This window comes from Oncorhynchus clarkii, chromosome 7, assembly GCF_045791955.1.
Source record: "Oncorhynchus clarkii lewisi isolate Uvic-CL-2024 chromosome 7, UVic_Ocla_1.0, whole genome shotgun sequence".
NCBI classification, from domain to species: domain Eukaryota; kingdom Metazoa; phylum Chordata; class Actinopteri; order Salmoniformes; family Salmonidae; genus Oncorhynchus; species Oncorhynchus clarkii.
Window position 1 is genome coordinate 10295565 of NC_092153.1, and position 17639 is coordinate 10313203.

General features: G+C 44.7%; 1 protein-coding gene across 1 annotated transcript in view; it reads left to right on the forward strand.

Annotated features, from left to right (window-relative positions):
* LOC139412860 (titin homolog) overlaps positions 1 to 17639 on the forward strand; it is a 53336-nt gene that overhangs the window by 30826 nt on the left and 4871 nt on the right. The window contains exons 13-19 of the mRNA XM_071159608.1: positions 5639 to 5840; positions 6091 to 7757; positions 8035 to 8254; positions 9359 to 9569; positions 9684 to 9872; positions 15987 to 16185; positions 16845 to 16924. Of these exons, the coding sequence (XP_071015709.1) occupies positions 5639 to 5840; positions 6091 to 7757; positions 8035 to 8254; positions 9359 to 9569; positions 9684 to 9872; positions 15987 to 16185; positions 16845 to 16924 (2768 nt within the window). The remainder of the gene's footprint in view (positions 1 to 5638; positions 5841 to 6090; positions 7758 to 8034; positions 8255 to 9358; positions 9570 to 9683; positions 9873 to 15986; positions 16186 to 16844; positions 16925 to 17639) is intronic.

Consider the following 17639-nt stretch of genomic DNA (forward strand, 5'->3'; position numbering starts at 1 on the left):
AACCTTGTGAGAGAGAAACACTCTGTTACAACTCAACCTTGTGAGAGAGAAACACTCTGTTACAACTCAACCTTGTGAGAGAGAAACACTCTGCTACAACTCAACCTTGTGAGAGAGAAACACTCTGCTACAACTCAACCTTGTGAGAGGGAAACACTCTGCCTCAACTCAACCTTGTAAGAGAGAAACACTCTGCCTCAACTCAACCTTGTGAGAGAGAAACACTCTGCTACAACTCAACCTTGTGAGAGAGAAACACTGCTACAACTCAACCTTGTGAGAGAGAAACACTCTGCTATAACTCAACCTTGTGAGAGGGAAACACTCTGCTACAACTCAACCTTGTGAGGGGGAAACACTCTGTTACAACTCAACCTTGTAAGAGAGAAACACTCTGCCTCAACTCAACCTTGTGAGAGAGAAACACTCTGCTACAACTCAACCTTGTGAGAGGGAAACACTCTGCTACAACTCAACCTTGTGAGAGAGAAACACTCTGCTACAACTCAACCTTGTGAGGGGGAAACACTCTGCTACAACTCAACCTTGTGAGAGAGAAACACTGCTACAACTCAACCTTGTGAGAGAGAAACACTCTGCTACAACTCAACCTTGTGAGGGAGAAACACTGTGTTACAACTCAACCTTGTGAGAGAGAAACACTGCTACAACTCAACCTTGTGAGAGAGAAACACTGCTACAACTCAACCTTGTGAGAGAGAAACATTCTGCTACAACTCAACCTTGTGAGAGAGAAACACTCTGCTACAACTCAACCTTGTGAGAGAGAAACACTGCTACAACTCAACCTTGTGAGAGAGAAACACTGCTACAACTCAACCTTGTGAGAGGGAAACACTCTGCTACAACTCAACCTTGTGAGAGAGAAACACTCTGCTACAACTCAACCTTGTGAGGGGGAAACACTCTGCTACAACTCAACCTTGTGAGAGAGAAACACTCTGCTACAACTCAACCTTGTGAGAGAGAAACACTCTGCTACAACTCAACCTTGTGAGGGGGAAACACTCTGCTACAACTCAACCTTGTGAGAGAGAAACACTCTGCTACAACTCAACCTTGTGAGAGAGAAACATTCTGCTACAACTCAACCTTGTGAGAGAGAAACACTCTGCTACAACTCAACCTTGTGAGAGAGAAACACTGCTACAACTCAACCTTGTGAGAGAGAAACACTGCTACAACTCAACCTTGTGAGAGGGAAACACTCTGCTACAACTCAACCTTCTGAGAGAGAAACACTCTGCTACAACTCAACCTTGTGAGGGGGAAACACTCTGCTACAACTCAACCTTGTGAGAGAGAAACACTCTGCTACAACTCAACCTTGTGAGAGAGAAACACTCTGCTACAACTCAACCTTGTGAGAGAGAAACACTGCTGCAACTCAACCTTGTGAGAGAGAAACACTGCTACAACTCAACCTTGTGAGAGAGAAACACTCTGCTACAACTCAACCTTGTGAGAGAGAAACACTCTGCTACAACTCAACCTTGTGAGGGAGAAACACTCTGCTACAACTCAACCTTGTGAGAGAGAAACACTGCTACAACTCAACCTTGTGAGGGGGAAACACTCTGCTACAACTCAACCTTGTGAGAGAGAAACACTGTGTTACAACTCAACCTTGTGAGGGGGAAACACTCTGCTACAACTCAACCTTGTGAGAGAGAAACACTGCTACAACTCAACCTTGTGAGAGAGAAACATTCTGCTACAACTCAACCTTGTGAGAGAGAAACACTCTGCTACAACTCAACCTTGTGAGAGAGAAACACTGCTACAACTCAACCTTGTGAGAGAGAAACACTGCTACAACTCAACCTTGTGAGAGGGAAACACTCTGCTACAACTCAACCTTGTGAGAGAGAAACACTCTGCTACAACTCAACCTTGTGAGGGGGAAACACTCTGCTACAACTCAACCTTGTGAGAGAGAAACACTCTGCTACAACTCAACCTTGTGAGAGAGAAACACTCTGCTACAACTCAACCTTGTGAGGGGGAAACACTCTGCTACAACTCAACCTTGTGAGAGAGAAACACTCTGCTACAACTCAACCTTGTGAGAGAGAAACATTCTGCTACAACTCAACCTTGTGAGAGAGAAACACTCTGCTACAACTCAACCTTGTGAGAGAGAAACACTGCTACAACTCAACCTTGTGAGAGAGAAACACTGCTACAACTCAACCTTGTGAGAGGGAAACACTCTGCTACAACTCAACCTTCTGAGAGAGAAACACTCTGCTACAACTCAACCTTGTGAGGGGGAAACACTCTGCTACAACTCAACCTTGTGAGAGAGAAACACTCTGCTACAACTCAACCTTGTGAGAGAGAAACACTCTGCTACAACTCAACCTTGTGAGAGAGAAACACTGCTGCAACTCAACCTTGTGAGAGAGAAACACTGCTACAACTCAACCTTGTGAGAGAGAAACACTCTGCTACAACTCAACCTTGTGAGAGAGAAACACTCTGCTACAACTCAACCTTGTGAGGGAGAAACACTCTGCTACAACTCAACCTTGTGAGAGAGAAACACTGCTACAACTCAACCTTGTGAGGGGGAAACACTCTGCTACAACTCAACCTTGTGAGAGAGAAACACTGTGTTACAACTCAACCTTGTGAGGGGGAAACACTCTGCTACAACTCAACCTTGTGAGAGAGAAACATTCTGCTACAACTCAACCTTGTGAGGGAGAAACACTCTGCCTCAACTCAACCTTGTGAGAGAGAAACACTCTGCTACAACTCAACCTTGTGAGAGGGAAACACTCTGCTACAACTCAACCTTGTGAGAGAGAAACACTCTGCTACAACTCAACCTTGTGAGGGGGAAACACTCTGCTACAACTCAACCTTGTGAGAGAGAAACACTGCTACAACTCAACCTTGTGAGAGAGAAACACTCTGCTACAACTCAACCTTGTGAGGGAGAAACACTGTGTTACAACTCAACCTTGTGAGAGAGAAACACTCTGTTACAACTCAACCTTGTGAGAGAGAAACACTGCTACAACTCAACCTTGTGAGAGAGAAACACTGCTACAACTCAACCTTGTGAGAGAGAAACATTCTGCTACAACTCAATCTTGTGAGAGAGAAACACTCTGCTACAACTCAACCTTGTGAGAGAGAAACACTGCTACAACTCAACCTTGTGAGAGAGAAACACTGCTACAACTCAACCTTGTGAGAGGGAAACACTCTGCTACAACTCAACCTTGTGAGAGAGAAACACTCTGCTACAACTCAACCTTGTGAGGGGGAAACACTCTGCTACAACTCAACCTTGTGAGAGAGAAACACTCTGCTACAACTCAACCTTGTGAGAGAGAAACACTCTGCTACAACTCAACCTTGTGAGGGGGAAACACTCTGCTACAACTCAACCTTGTGAGAGAGAAACACTCTGCTACAACTCAACCTTGTGAGAGAGAAACATTCTGCTACAACTCAACCTTGTGAGAGAGAAACACTCTGCTACAACTCAACCTTGTGAGAGAGAAACACTGCTACAACTCAACCTTGTGAGAGAGAAACACTGCTACAACTCAACCTTGTGAGAGGGAAACACTCTGCTACAACTCAACCTTGTGAGAGAGAAACACTCTACTACAACTCAACCTTGTGAGGGGGAAACACTCTGCTACAACTCAACCTTGTGAGAGAGAAACACTCTGCTACAACTCAACCTTGTGAGAGAGAAACACTCTGCTACAACTCAACCTTGTGAGAGAGAAACACTGCTGCAACTCAACCTTGTGAGAGAGAAACACTGCTACAACTCAACCTTGTGAGAGAGAAACACTCTGCTACAACTCAACCTTGTGAGAGAGAAACACTCTGCTACAACTCAACCTTGTGAGGGAGAAACACTCTGCTACAACTCAACCTTGTGAGAGAGAAACACTGCTACAACTCAACCTTGTGAGGGGGAAACACTCTGCTACAACTCAACCTTGTGAGAGAGAAACACTGTGTTACAACTCAACCTTGTGAGGGGGAAACACTCTGCTACAACTCAACCTTGTGAGAGAGAAACATTCTGCTACAACTCAACCTTGTGAGGGAGAAACACTCTGCTACAACTCAACCTTGTGAGAGAGAAACACTGCTACAACTCAACCTTGTGAGAGAGAAACACTGCTACAACTCAACCTTGTGAGAGAGAAACACTCTGTTACAACTCAACCTTGTGAGAGAGAAACACTCTGTTACAACTCAACCTTGTGAGAGAGAAACACTCTGCTACAACTCAACCTTGTGAGAGAGAAACACTGCTACAACTCAACCTTGTGAGAGAGAAACACTGCTACAACTCAACCTTGTGAGAGAGAAACACTGCTACAACTCAACCTTGTGAGAGAGAAACACTCTGTTACAACTCAACCGTGTGAGAGAGAAACACTCTGCCTCAACTCAACCTCGTGAGAGAGAAACACTCTGCTACAACTCAACCTTGTGAGAGAGAAACACTCTGCTACAACTCAACCTTGTGAGGGGGAAACACTGCTACAACTCAACCTTGTGAGAGAGAAACACTGCCTCAACTCAACCTTGTAAGAGAGAAACACTCTGCTACAACTCAACCTTGTGAGAGGGAAACACTCTGCTACAACTCAACCTTGTGAGAGAGAAACACTGCTACAACTCAACCTTGTGAGAGAGAAACATTCTGCTACAACTCAACCTTGTGAGGGGGAAACACTCTGCTACAACTCAACCTTGTGAGAGAGAAACACTGCTACAACTCAACCTTGTGAGGGGGAAACACTCTGCTACAACTCAACCTTGTGAGAGAGAAACACTCTGCTACAACTCAACCTTGTGAGAGAGAAACATTCTGCTACAACTCAACCTTGTGAGAGAGAAACACTGCTACAACTCAACCTTGTGAGAGAGAAACACTGCTACAACTCAACCTTGTGAGAGAGAAACACTGCTGCAACTCAACCTTGTGAGAGAGAAAAACACAACTAATCTGCAGCTGCAGCTGCAGCTAGGGAGGCACAGAGGGCCGGCTTTTGTGTCCAAATGTATCTTCTGCGTGCCAGTGCAATTTCTTTCCACTGAAGTTAGTCTGGATAGAAGGATGAATTTCCACTGTAATTCATTTAAGATGTTGAGGATCATTTTTTCCCCCCACTTTGACTTCTATAAGGGCTGTTGAATGTATACGTGATCATATCTGTCATCCTATGTATGTGTTTTTTGATCTGTGCATGGGAAAATGTAGGTATTTTTGCATTTATGTATGCATGGGTGGTGTAGGTCTATGTAAGTCTATGTAGTTGTAAGTCTATGTACTTCTGTAGTTGCTTGTGTCCATCCTTGGGGCATGGCCAGCCCAGGTGTATCGTCTGGGCAATTCCCGTATAGATAGAGGATTTAGGATTATCTTTCCTCTAGCCAGCCTAATCTAGGTATATTGTTGGCATTTTCTATGTCTGCCAACCTCCCGTTTGGGCTTCAGGTAGACAACAATACACACGGACATTCATTTAAGTGTGAGTTACTAGACGTACATTTCTCTAACGTTAGTAGAATGTAAGAATAATGTCAGTGCACTTTTATCGACCTTTGTCTTTTCTTCCTGGTGTGTCAGGACAATGTTCTGGCTGCTGAGAAACCACCAGATGCTCCTGGCCAAGACTTGGATGTCAGCGACATCTTCCTGAAGAAGGATGATTTCCTGTTTCCTGTGGACCCTTTGAAAGGCTCCGGGAGCGTTGTGGCCAGTGAAAATGATGTGTTTGTTCTGGATGAAACCACCTTGCCACCCAGCACCACGGCTGTCCCTGCAGAGAGTGAGCAGTCCTGTTTCTACTTCCTAAATCACGAGACCACATTCACATCACCTTGTATACTGTCAACCACACAGTAACACACAACACAAAAAAACACATTCAAATCTGATTTAATAGAGTTTTGAAACCATTTATCCATTGTTAATATCGTGGATTGTCCTCTATTCTGTTTTCACTCTGTTTCCCTTCACTGAAGAGAAGGGAGATTCCATGTTCCAGTAACAAAGCATGTGTTTTCCTGTTTTTCTAGATAATGGAAATATTGAAGAAGAGGGATTTCTTCTCAGCAACACTCAGCAAGACTCTGATACTCCCGATGGGGATGGTGTGGTCGGTGCTGGAGGCTCCTCTACCTCCTCCCCTTCACAACCACAGACCACAGAGGCCCCGGTCCCGACACCTCCCAGAGTAAACCCAGATTTGGATGTTGGCTCTGGCTCCGGCTTCTCTGGGGATGACCAAGGGGCTGACGTCCTCCCATGGTTTCCCGTGACAACTGAGGAGACAGACTACATAGAGGAGGAGGAGGAGGATTCTGTGGTGGGGGAGGTGCATTTTCCAGATCCAGAAGTGGAACCAAAGGAGGAAGAGAAGAAGGATGAGGAGAAGGGGGAAGAGATCACCGAATCTGTCCTGACTGAATCTCCAGAAGATATGGGTCCTTTTGAGTCCCATCCAGAATCTGCCCCAGTTGAAGAAGAGCCACAATGGCATTTCTTGGACAGGCTGCCTGTGACCCAAGACATTAGTACCCGACCTGACTACACGACCACCGCTGAAGTCCCTGTGTTCTGGACCGCAGAGACCCTGACAGTGGAGCTCTCCATACAGACGCTGGAGGCCTCTGGGATTTATGACGATTATTACCCAAGCGAACCATTCACCATCATAGCACCAGTCACTGATTATCCCTATCCTCAGTTTTACACCACTGAGGCCCTGGTGTTGGAAGGGCCAGCAGCTGAGACCCATGGTTCTGTTGAGGAGCTGTCAGAGCCAACCAGTCCAATAGAGGTTGAACTCCCCACAGTCACTGAGTCACCTACCTTCATAGACATGGAGCTGTTCACAGTCAAGGAGTCCATCTTCGATATGATCACCTCCGAACCACCAGAGATCGAAGCCTTCACCGACAGACCTTTACTCTTGGTGCCCGATCCTGAAGATGAAGATGGAGAGGTGGAGATCTTGGAGGAACAGGGGGCGGAGGTCGCAGGGCTATTGGCCACACTACTCCCAGCCCTTGACATCTCAGAGGAGGACCTTGCTGAAGATCAAATCTTTGTTGTGGCTGCAGGTACAGCAGCCCCGGAAGTCATAGAGTCTCATAGCATCTTATCCCCCGAGAAGGAATCTCCCTTCTCTCGTATATCTGACTCTGTACCAGAAGAGGAGGAAGCCACACACCATCCAGCCACCACAGAAATAGCACCACTTGGTGGCATTGAAATCTCTGAGACACCTGAAATTGCCCCAATAATCCTACCTCCATTCTTCCAGCCCACATTCAGACCCACAGAAAACCTGCCTGAGGCAGCAGAAGAGTCAGATGTTAGCATTGAAGAAGGAGATGTTAGCATGGCGCTAGCACCCCCTTCCCCAGCTCACGACACATACGAACTAGAAGTCGGCACTTCAATCCAAGCGGTTGGAGACTACGCACCAGACTCACCCATGTCGGAAATTGACCTCACCTTCAACGTGTATGACGGAACGAGTCACACGGACGGGGACAGCAGCGGGTACTCCAGCATCGCCCACGGATCAGACGTGGGCAGCATCGCCATGGCGAAAAGCCCTGGCAAGGATCTGATGGTGTTCTTCAGCCTGAGGGTGACCAACATGATGTTCTCTGAGGATCTCTTCAACAAGAGTTCCACAGAGTACAAAGCCCTGGAGCAGAGGTTCCTCGAACTGGTAAAGGATATATGGGATTATCTGCAATAACATTGGGGTATGGGGCCATAAATTAATGTTCAGTATGCGTAGAGACGGCCTTCTCAAGTTCATTTTACCATTTTCATTGCTGTGAATGTTGTAATATGTTGCATATAATGGATTCTGTAGTAGAACTTTCAAATGAACTGTTTCCATGGTTATTGGATTTGTCACAAGTCATACAGTACCTGTGGAATACAGTATATCTTGGTGTTTTGGGAAGCATAAAGTAACAATGTCTCTTTCTCGTCTGTAGCTCATCCCTTACTTGCAGTCTAACCTCAGCAACTTCCAGAACCTGGAGATCCTGAATTTCCGTAACGGCAGCATCGTGGTGAACAGCAGGATGAAGTTTGGGAAGCCCGTCTCTCTGGGGGTCACCAATACTGTGTACCTTATCCTAGAGGACTTTGCTAACTCAGCCTTCCAAACCATGAACCTCGCCATAGACAAATACTCACTGGATGTGGAATCAGGTAAACCTCAGCTGCAAACAAGTGATTCTTGAGTCTTGAGTGATGTTATTCTGCAGTGAGAGTAGGAAATGTATGAAATCATGTCAACAAGTACTCATTGTTGTGAAGCATTTCCTGACAGTAATGTCCGTTTGGTGGATGATCTTCTGTAGCTGTGGTTTCATTATTGGATCTTGAAAGATGTGAAAGTCGACAACAGAAGCAATGGCATGCTGACCTAACCCAAACTTCTCACATTAACACATCAGCAGGAGATTGCTGTATTGAGTCATTGAAGTGAGATGACTCTCTAGTTATGAATCAAGTTGTTTTCTCAACACTTTGTAACTCAAAGAGCCCATGAAAATAACATAACAATCTCAATGTGTCAATGGCTTTGATACTGTGGCCCCGGGGATGGTGATCTCATGTGGTTGACACTTCTGTTTGGGCTAGGGTTGCAAAATTCCGGGAACTTTCAATAAATTCCCTGGATTTACCAAAATCCCGGTTGGAGGATTCCAGGAATCAGGAGGGATTAAGCAGGAAATCCAGAATCCTCCAACAGGGTCTTCTGGAAAACCTGGGAATTTTTCAACCCTCGTCTGGGCAGATGTACAATGTGACCAGCAACAGTACTGTACAGTATGTGTCATAATGAGGATGAGTCACCATGGTGTTATTCTATAAGGCCGGCTGGGTCGTTACAGTATAATCTGTGTTGTAATCTGTCTGAGCCAATCATAATCATCTACTGTAACACTGATGCTTAATCATGTCACATCATGTAAGGTCTCCACAGGGCATCGGATTAGAAAAAGACAAAGGTATTTGTTAAGGGTTAAGGTTGGAGCCAGAGTTAGGGTTATAATACTTTGCTCTTTTCTAGAATGTTCCGATAGTGACAACTAAAGTGCTCTGGGCACGTCATCATCAGCCAATTTACGACTAAAGTCTGAAACATTCTAACATATATTTTCTGTGGTGTATTTATGTGTTATTTTAGAATTAGTGACCACCATCACCAGGACAGTCAAACCCCCATCCCTGAGTCACCAGGTTCTCAGATGGTAGAACTGAGGTCACACAAAACACATTTCTTTATGTTTTCTTTGTCGTTGCCAGGCAACCAGGCAAACCCCTGCAAGTTCCAAGCGTGTAATGAGTATTCGATGTGCACGGTGAACCGCTGGTCCGGGGAGGCGGAGTGTGTGTGTGACGCGGGTTACTTCAGCGTGGACGGACTGCCGTGCCAGAGTATCTGTGACCTGCAGGAGGACTTCTGTCTCAACGATGGGAAGTGTGATGTCATCCCTGGCAAGGGAGCCATCTGCAGGTGGGTGGGAGTTTTGTTAAGGACACTGACATGATGAATTCACTATATGGTTGTGTATGTGTATGTGTGTGTTTGAGATGCATATGGTTCTAATGCTGTTCTGTGTGGTTCTAGATGTCGTGTTGGAGAGAATTGGTGGTACCGCGGGGAACACTGTGAGGAGTATGTGTCAGAACCTCTGGTGGTGGGCATCGCCATAGCGTCGGTGGCTGGATTCCTATTGGTGGCCTCTGGGGCAATCTTCTTCCTGGCCAGGACTCTGAGGGACGGTTATGACAAAGAGGATTCAGAGGATCCTCTACGGTAAGCAGCAGACTCATAAACCCAGAGGGAGAAGGAGTAAATCAGATTATTTACCTGTCACGTGTAATGGTTATTTAAGATATCACTGCAATGTTGCTTGTAGAGTAATGTCATCTGATAATATTTTGGCTTATCTTGCCTAATAACTGCAGTACCAGTCAAAAGTTTGGACACACCTACTTAGTGTTTTTCTTTATTTTTACTATTTTCTACATTGAAGAATAGTAGTGAAGATATCAACACTATGAAATAACACATATGGAATCATGTAGTAACCAAAAAAGTGTTAAACAAATCAAAATATATTTTATATTTGAGATTCTTCAAATAGCCACCCTTTGACTTGATGACAGCTTTGCACACTCTTGGCATTCTCTCAACCATCTTCACCTAGAATGCTTTTCCAACAGTCTTGAAGGAGTTCACCACATGTGCTGTGCACTTGTTGGCTGCTTTTCCTTCACTCTGCGGTCCAACTCATCCCAAACCATCTCAATTGGGTTGAGGTTGGGTGATTGTGGAGGCCAGGTCATCTGATGCTGCACTCCATCACTCTCCTTCTGGTCAAATAGCCTTTACACAGCCTGTTGATGTGTTGGGTCATTGTCCTGTTGAAAAACAAATGATAGACCCACTAAGCGCAAACCAGATGGGATGGCGTATCACTGCAGAATGCTGTGGTAGCCGGTTAAGTCTGCCTTGAATTCTAAATAAATCACTGACAGTGTCACCAGCAAAGCACCCCCACACCATCACACCTCCTCCTCCATGCTTCACGGTGGGAACCACACATGCGGAGATCATCCGTTCACCTACTCTGCGTCTCACGAAGACACGGTGGTTGGAACCAAAAATCTCAAATTTGGACTCATCAGACCTAAGGACAGGTTTCCACCGGTCTAATGTTCATTGCTCGTGTCTCTTCTTATTATTGGTGTCTTTAGTAGTGGTTTCTTTGCAGCAATTCGACCATGAAGGCCTTATTCAGATAGTCTCCTCTGAACAGTTGACGTTGAGATGTGTCTGTTACTTGAAATCTGTGAAGCATTTATTTGGGCTGCAATTTCTGAGGCTGGTAACTCTAATGAACTTATCCTCTGCAGCAGAGGTAACTCTGGGTCTTCCTTTCCTGTGGCGGTCATCATGAGAACCAGTTTCATCATAGCGCTTGATGGTTTTTGCGACTGCACTTGAAGAAACTTTCAAAGTTCTTGAAATGTTGCATTTTGACTGACCTTCATGTCTAATAGTAATGATGGACTGTTGTTTATCATTGCTTATATGAGCTGTTCTTGCCATAATATGGACTTGGACTTTTACCAAATAGGGCTGTCCTCTGTATACTAACCCTACCTTGTCACAATACAACTGATTGTCTCAAACGCATGAAGAAGGAAAGAAATTCCACAAATGAACTTTTAAGAAGGCACACCTGTTAATTGAAATGCATTCCAGGTAACTATGTCATGAAGCTGGTTGAGAGAATCCTAAGAGTGTGAAAAGCTATCATCAATTCAAAGGGTGGCTACTTTGAAGAACCTCAAATATAAAATATATTTTGTTTTATTTAAAACGTGTTTTGGTTACTACATGATCCCATATGTGTTATTTCATAGTTTTGATGTCTTCACTATTTTTCTACAATGTTGAAAATAGTACAAATAAAGAAAAACCCTTGAATGAGCAGGTGTGTCCAAGCTTTAGTACTGTATGTAGTAGTACAGTTTAGAAGGTTAAGAAATACTATACTGGTGTGTAGACAGACAATAAATGTAGATGGTTGTCCTAAAATGTTTTGGTTAACGGGGTGCTTGACCGAGAATCTGTCCGAGAGAAAGAACTATGAGAGCGTGATTAGCGTCTCAGACTTCCTTGGCAGCCATGTTGTTTTTGATTAACCAATCAGGACATGTTTATTGAGAAGTATCAAAACAGTGCTGATTGTATTTAGAAGCCCCGAGTTGCAGGATCAACAGTATATGTGTGTGTGTGTGCATGCATGTGTGCATGCATCCATGTGTAGGCGTGTGTGAATGTGTGTGTGATTGTTTTATGAATCAGTGTGTGCCTCGGCAGCTGCCCTGAGTTTAGCCTGCCTGCTTCTAGTGACACAAGGCCTGGCCTCGACAGATAGACCTTGGGCCAATGGCCATGTTAGCACCAGGGGCCCTTCTAACAGCCCCGCCCTGCAGTCTCTCACTGTTACCAATAAACTGTCCACAGACTGCTAGATTGGACTCCTGACCAGTTCAGTGTGTTTCTCATATGAGTGTTTAGCTCATGGAACATGGCGTACTGTATAATGTAAAGACTGTATCTGATGGAGCTGCAGTCCACAACACTTCCTGTTCAAAGGTTGGAATGTATAGTTAACAAAACATTTCCAAAGGGGAAATTACATTAGTTTGTGCCGAAGGTTTTTTATTTAGTACAGCGTAGCTTGTCAGATGTTGTTTATTACAGATATGGAGCAGCAGCTGGGGTGAGCCACAGGCAGCGGGGAACTCACAATGAAACTTCATCTGTGGTAGGAATGTGAGAGAGGGAGAGAGAAATAAAGAGAAATAAAGAGAGAAAGGGAGAGAGAGAGAGGGAGAGAAAAATATATATAGAGAGACATAAAGAGAGAGAGAGAGAAATAAAGAGAGAGGGAGAGAAATAGAGAGAGAGTGGGAGAGAGAGAGAAATAAAGAGCGAGGGAGAGAAATAGAGAGAGAGTGGGAGAGAGAGAGAAATAAAGACAGAGGGAGAGATAAAGAGAGAGCGAGAAATAAAGTAGAGAGAGAGAGGTAGAGAGAGAGAAATAAAGACAGAGGGTTGAGAGAAAGAGAGAGGGAAAGAGAGAGGGAAAGAGAGGGAAATAAAGAGGGAGAGAGATAGATAAATAAAGAGAGAGAGAGAAATAAAGAGAGAGGGAGACAGAAAGAAAGAAAGAGCGCGAGGGAAAGAAAGAGAGAGTCCGAGACCGAGGGTGAATGAGTGAGTGAGAGAGCGAGAGAGAGAGAGAGAGAGCGATGTCATTAGGTACTGGCCAGTACAACAGAATAACATCATGTGTCTGTGTGTTGCATGCCAACGTAGGTTGATATCAGGTTGACATCATGTTTAGAGTGGACCGGACACAATGTCACTTTCCACCCACTGTCATAGGTCATCACGTATCATGCCAACCCCATACGGCTGTGGGTGTGTTTGTGTTTGTATGTGTGACTCACTTGGCCGCACCGCACGTACAGGCTGAAATGTTATTGTTCATCATTATTACCGGTAAGTAGACAGAACACATCATTCTCAGTGGTGTGACATCAGCCACCTTTCTATTGCACCAGAGAAAATGTATTTTATTTCACCTTTATTTAACCAGGTAGGCCAGTTGAGAACAAGTTCTCATTTACTGCGACCTGGCCAAGACCTGGCAAAGACCTGGCCAAGATAAAGCAGTGTGACAAAAACAACAACGCAGAGTTAAACATGGGATAAACAAACGTGAAGTCAATAACACAATAGAAAAACCTGTATACAGTGTGTGCAAATGTAGTTATAAGGTTATAAGGCAATAAATAGGCCAATAGTGGCGAAGTACAGTGCCTTGCGAAAGTATTCGGCCCCCTTGAACTTTGCGACCTTTTGCCACATTTCAGGCTTCAAACATAAAGATATAAAACTGTATTTTTTTGTGAAGAATCAACAACAAGTGGGACACAATCATGAAGTGGAACGACATTTATTGGATATTTCAAACTTTTTTAACAAATCAAAAACTGAAAAATAGGGCGTGCAAAATTATTCAGCCCCCTTAAGTTAATACTTTGTAGCGCCACCTTTTGCTGCGATTACAGCTGTAAGTCGCTTGGGGTATGTCTCTATCAGTTTTGCACATCGAGAGACTGACATTTTTTCCCATTCCTCCTTTCAAAACAGCTCGAGCTCAGTGAGGTTGGATGGAGAGCATTTGTGAACAGCAGTTTTCAGTTCTTTCCACAGATTCTCGATTGGATTCAGGTCTGGACTTTGACTTGGCCATTCTAACACCTGGATATGTTTATTTTTGAACCATTCCATTGTAGATTTTGCTTTATGTTTTGGATCATTGTCTTGTTGGAAGACAAATCTCCGTCCCAGTCTCAGGTCTTTTGCAGACTCCATCAGGTTTTCTTCCAGAATGGTCTTGTATTTGGCTCCATCCATCTTCCCATCAATTTTAACCATCTTCCCTGTCCCTGCTGAAGAAAAGCAGGCCCAAACCATGATGCTGCCACCACCATGTTTGACAGTGGGGATGGTGTGTTCAGGGTGATGAGCTGTGTTGCTTTTACGCCAAACATAACGTTTTGCATTGTTGCCAAAAAGTTCCATTTTGGTTTCATCTGACCAGAGCACCTTCTTCCACATGTTTGGTGTGTCTCCCAGGTGGCTTGTGGCAAACTTTAAACGACACTTTTTATGGATATCTTTAAGAAATGGCTTTCTTCTTGCCACTCTTCCATAAAGGCCAGATTTGTGCAATATACGACTGACTGATTGTCGTCCTATGGACAGAGTCTCCCACCTCAGCTGTAGATCTCTGCAGTTCATCCAGAGTGATCATGGGCCTCTTGGCTGCATCTCTGATCAGTCCTCTCCTTGTATGAGCTGAAAGTTTAGAGGGACGGCCAGGTCTTGGTAGATTTGCAGTGGTCTGATACTCCTTCCATTTCAATATTATCGCTTGCACAGTGCTCCTTGGGATGTTTAAAGCTTGGGAAATCTTTTTGTATCCAAATCCGGCTTTAAACTTCTTCACAACAGTATCTCGGACCTGCCTGGTGTGTTCCTTGTTCTTCATGATGCTCTCTGCGCTTTTAACGGACCTCTGAGACTATCACAGTGCAGGTGCATTTATACGGAGACTTGATTACACACAGGTGGATTGTATTTATCATCATTAGTCATTTAGGTCAACATTGGATCATTCAGAGATCCTCACTGAACTTCTGGAGAGAGTTTGCTGCACTGAAAGTCAAGGGGCTGAATAATTTTGCACGCCCAATTTTTCAGTTTTTGATTTGTTAAAAAAGTTTGAAATATCAAATAAATGTTGTTCCACTTCATGATTGTTTCCCACTTGTTGTTGATTCTTCACAAAAAAATACAGTTTTATATCTTTATGTTTGAAGCCTGAAATGTGGCAAAAGGTCGCAAAGTTCAAGTGGGCAGAATACTTTCGCAAGGCACTGTAGTTACAATTTAGCATTTTACACTGGAGTGATAAATGTGCAGATGAGGATGTGCAAGTAGAAATACTAGTGTGCAAAAGAGCAGATAAACACAAATATGGGGATGAGGTAGGTAGTTGAGCTATGTACAGCTGCAGCGATCGTTAAGCTGCTCTGACAGCCGATACTTGAAGTTAGTGAGGGAGATATAAGTCTCCAACTTCAGTGATTTTTGCAATTCGTTCCAGTCATTGGCAGCAGAGAACTGGAAGGAAAGGCGGCCAAAAGAGATGTTGGCTTTGGGGATGACCAGTGAAATATACCTGCTGGAGCGCATGCTACTATGGTGACCAGTGAGCTGAGATAAGGCGGAGCTTTACCTAGCAAAGACTTATAGATGATCTGGAGCCAGTGGGTTTGGCGACGGATATGTAGCGAGGACCAGTCAACGAGAGCATACAGGTCACAATGATGGGTAGATATGGGGCTTTGGTGACAAAACGGATGGCACTGTGATAGACTGCATCCAATTTGCTTAGTAGAGTGTTGGAGGCCGGATAGTCAGTTTTACGAGGGTACTGATATATACAGAGAAAAGAGTCAGCTTGAGAATTGAACCCTGTGCTACCACCATAGAGACTGCCAGAGGTCCAGACAACAGGCCCTCCGATTTGATACACTGAACTCTATCTGAGAAGTAGTTAGTGAACCAGGCGAGGCAATCATTAGAGAAACAAGGCTGTTGAGTCTGCATATCGCGGGGACTATTCGAAGCTAGTGCAGTGCGCCACAGGACGTTTTTGTGCTGATCAAGGGCAGTCAAGTCTGGAGTGAACCAAGGGCTATATCTGTTCTTAGTTCTTCATTTCTTGAAAGGGGCCTTCTTAATAACGACGCCCCTCTCCTACCTGTTTCACAGAGATCGGGACAGTGTGCCATCCTTAGAGAGAGCCACCAAGTTCAACCCCATGTATGAGAGTGATGTGGCCACGGCAGAGTACTACAGACGGTACGAAGACGATGTGCCGCACCACAGTACGGGCAGCGCAGACCCCTCTGTGGACTTCTGCAGTGACGAGATACTCCAAATCTACGACAACTCCGAGCTCACCAGAGAGGTATGTAGAGGCTGTCTGAGTGGTTGACTGCTGGGAGGACTGTAAGAGAGAGACAGACAGTTTGCAACAGACTGACTCTCTGGGGGATTTCTAGGGAGATCATTCCAGATCATTCCAGGGATCTTAATGTTGTTAAAGATGTTTTTCAAGTAAATGCTACCAGAGAGCTTTATCAACAATCAACTTTAGGTCTAAATAAGGCACCGTAACACGTGTGTATGAGATTCTATTTTCACCCTGAGTCTTTAGCTTCAGTGCTTATGGTGGAAGAGTAGTGCTCGTCCAGACACCAGCATTGGGCAGGCAGTACGGAAACCAACACAAATCCATCGGCCTTACATCAACCCCTAATGTTACATAACCGTCTCTCTCTCTCTCTTACCTCTCTCTCTCTCTCTCTCTCTCTCTCTCTCTCACACACACCTCTCTCCCCTCTCTCTCTTTCACTCTCTCTCTTACCTCTCTCTCTTCTCTCTCTCACACATCTCTCTCCTCTCTCTCTTTCATTCTCTCTTTCCCCCCACATTATTCTCTCTCTTTCCCCCCACATTATTCTCTCTCTCTACCACCACATCTCACTCTCACTCTTTCTTTCTTTCTTTCTTTCTTTCTTTCTTTCTTTCTTTCTCTCTCATTGTCTCTCTCTCTCTCTCTCACAGCAAATTCAGGACCGCCTAAGGATAATTGAGTTGTGTGCCAAAGACCGTCAGTTTGCAGACTTTGTACGGCAGCATCAAGTGTGAGTTAATGATGCTGTATTCTTACTGTCTGTCTGTGTGCATTCATACTGTCTGTCTGTCTGTCTGTCTGTCTGTCTATCTGTCTGTCGAAGTGTGTATAGCCAGACTACAGTAGGCTGGCCCACCTGATACACTAAACCTCCTGCTAGCTGGAGATTATGTACTTTCAGTGTAGTGCTGAGCGGTTAGTGCTGAGCGGTGATGGGTTCAGACTGTCAAATCTCTCCTTACCTTGGGGCTGGGAGGACAAGACAGGACACACGTCCTCTGTATGGTCATGGTCACCCCAGACCTTGGAAAGGGAACAGAGCAGACTAGAACGCAGCAGACTACAGGAGGCCTTTCTGTCTGGTGTGACTGGAGCCGGATACACACTTCACACAGTATGAGAACCTCTATACAGGAAACGTCTCCAGTCCAGACTACCTGTTCCAAAACCATTAGTGGAGCTATTTAGACATTCAGTTGTAGAGTTTCTGTTTCACTGGCCTTGTGTCAGCTCACTTATGGTCTGCATCCCATATGGCACACTATCCCTACAAAGTGCACTATTTTTGACCAGAGCCCTATGGACCCCAGTCTATAGTGGTGCACTTTATAAGGAATAGGGTGCTATTTGAGATGCAGACCATAGTCTGTCTCTTTCTATGGAATGTTCTAGAGTATGGAAGGTTCTGGAGTATGGAAGGTTCTAGAGTATGGATGTTCTAGAGT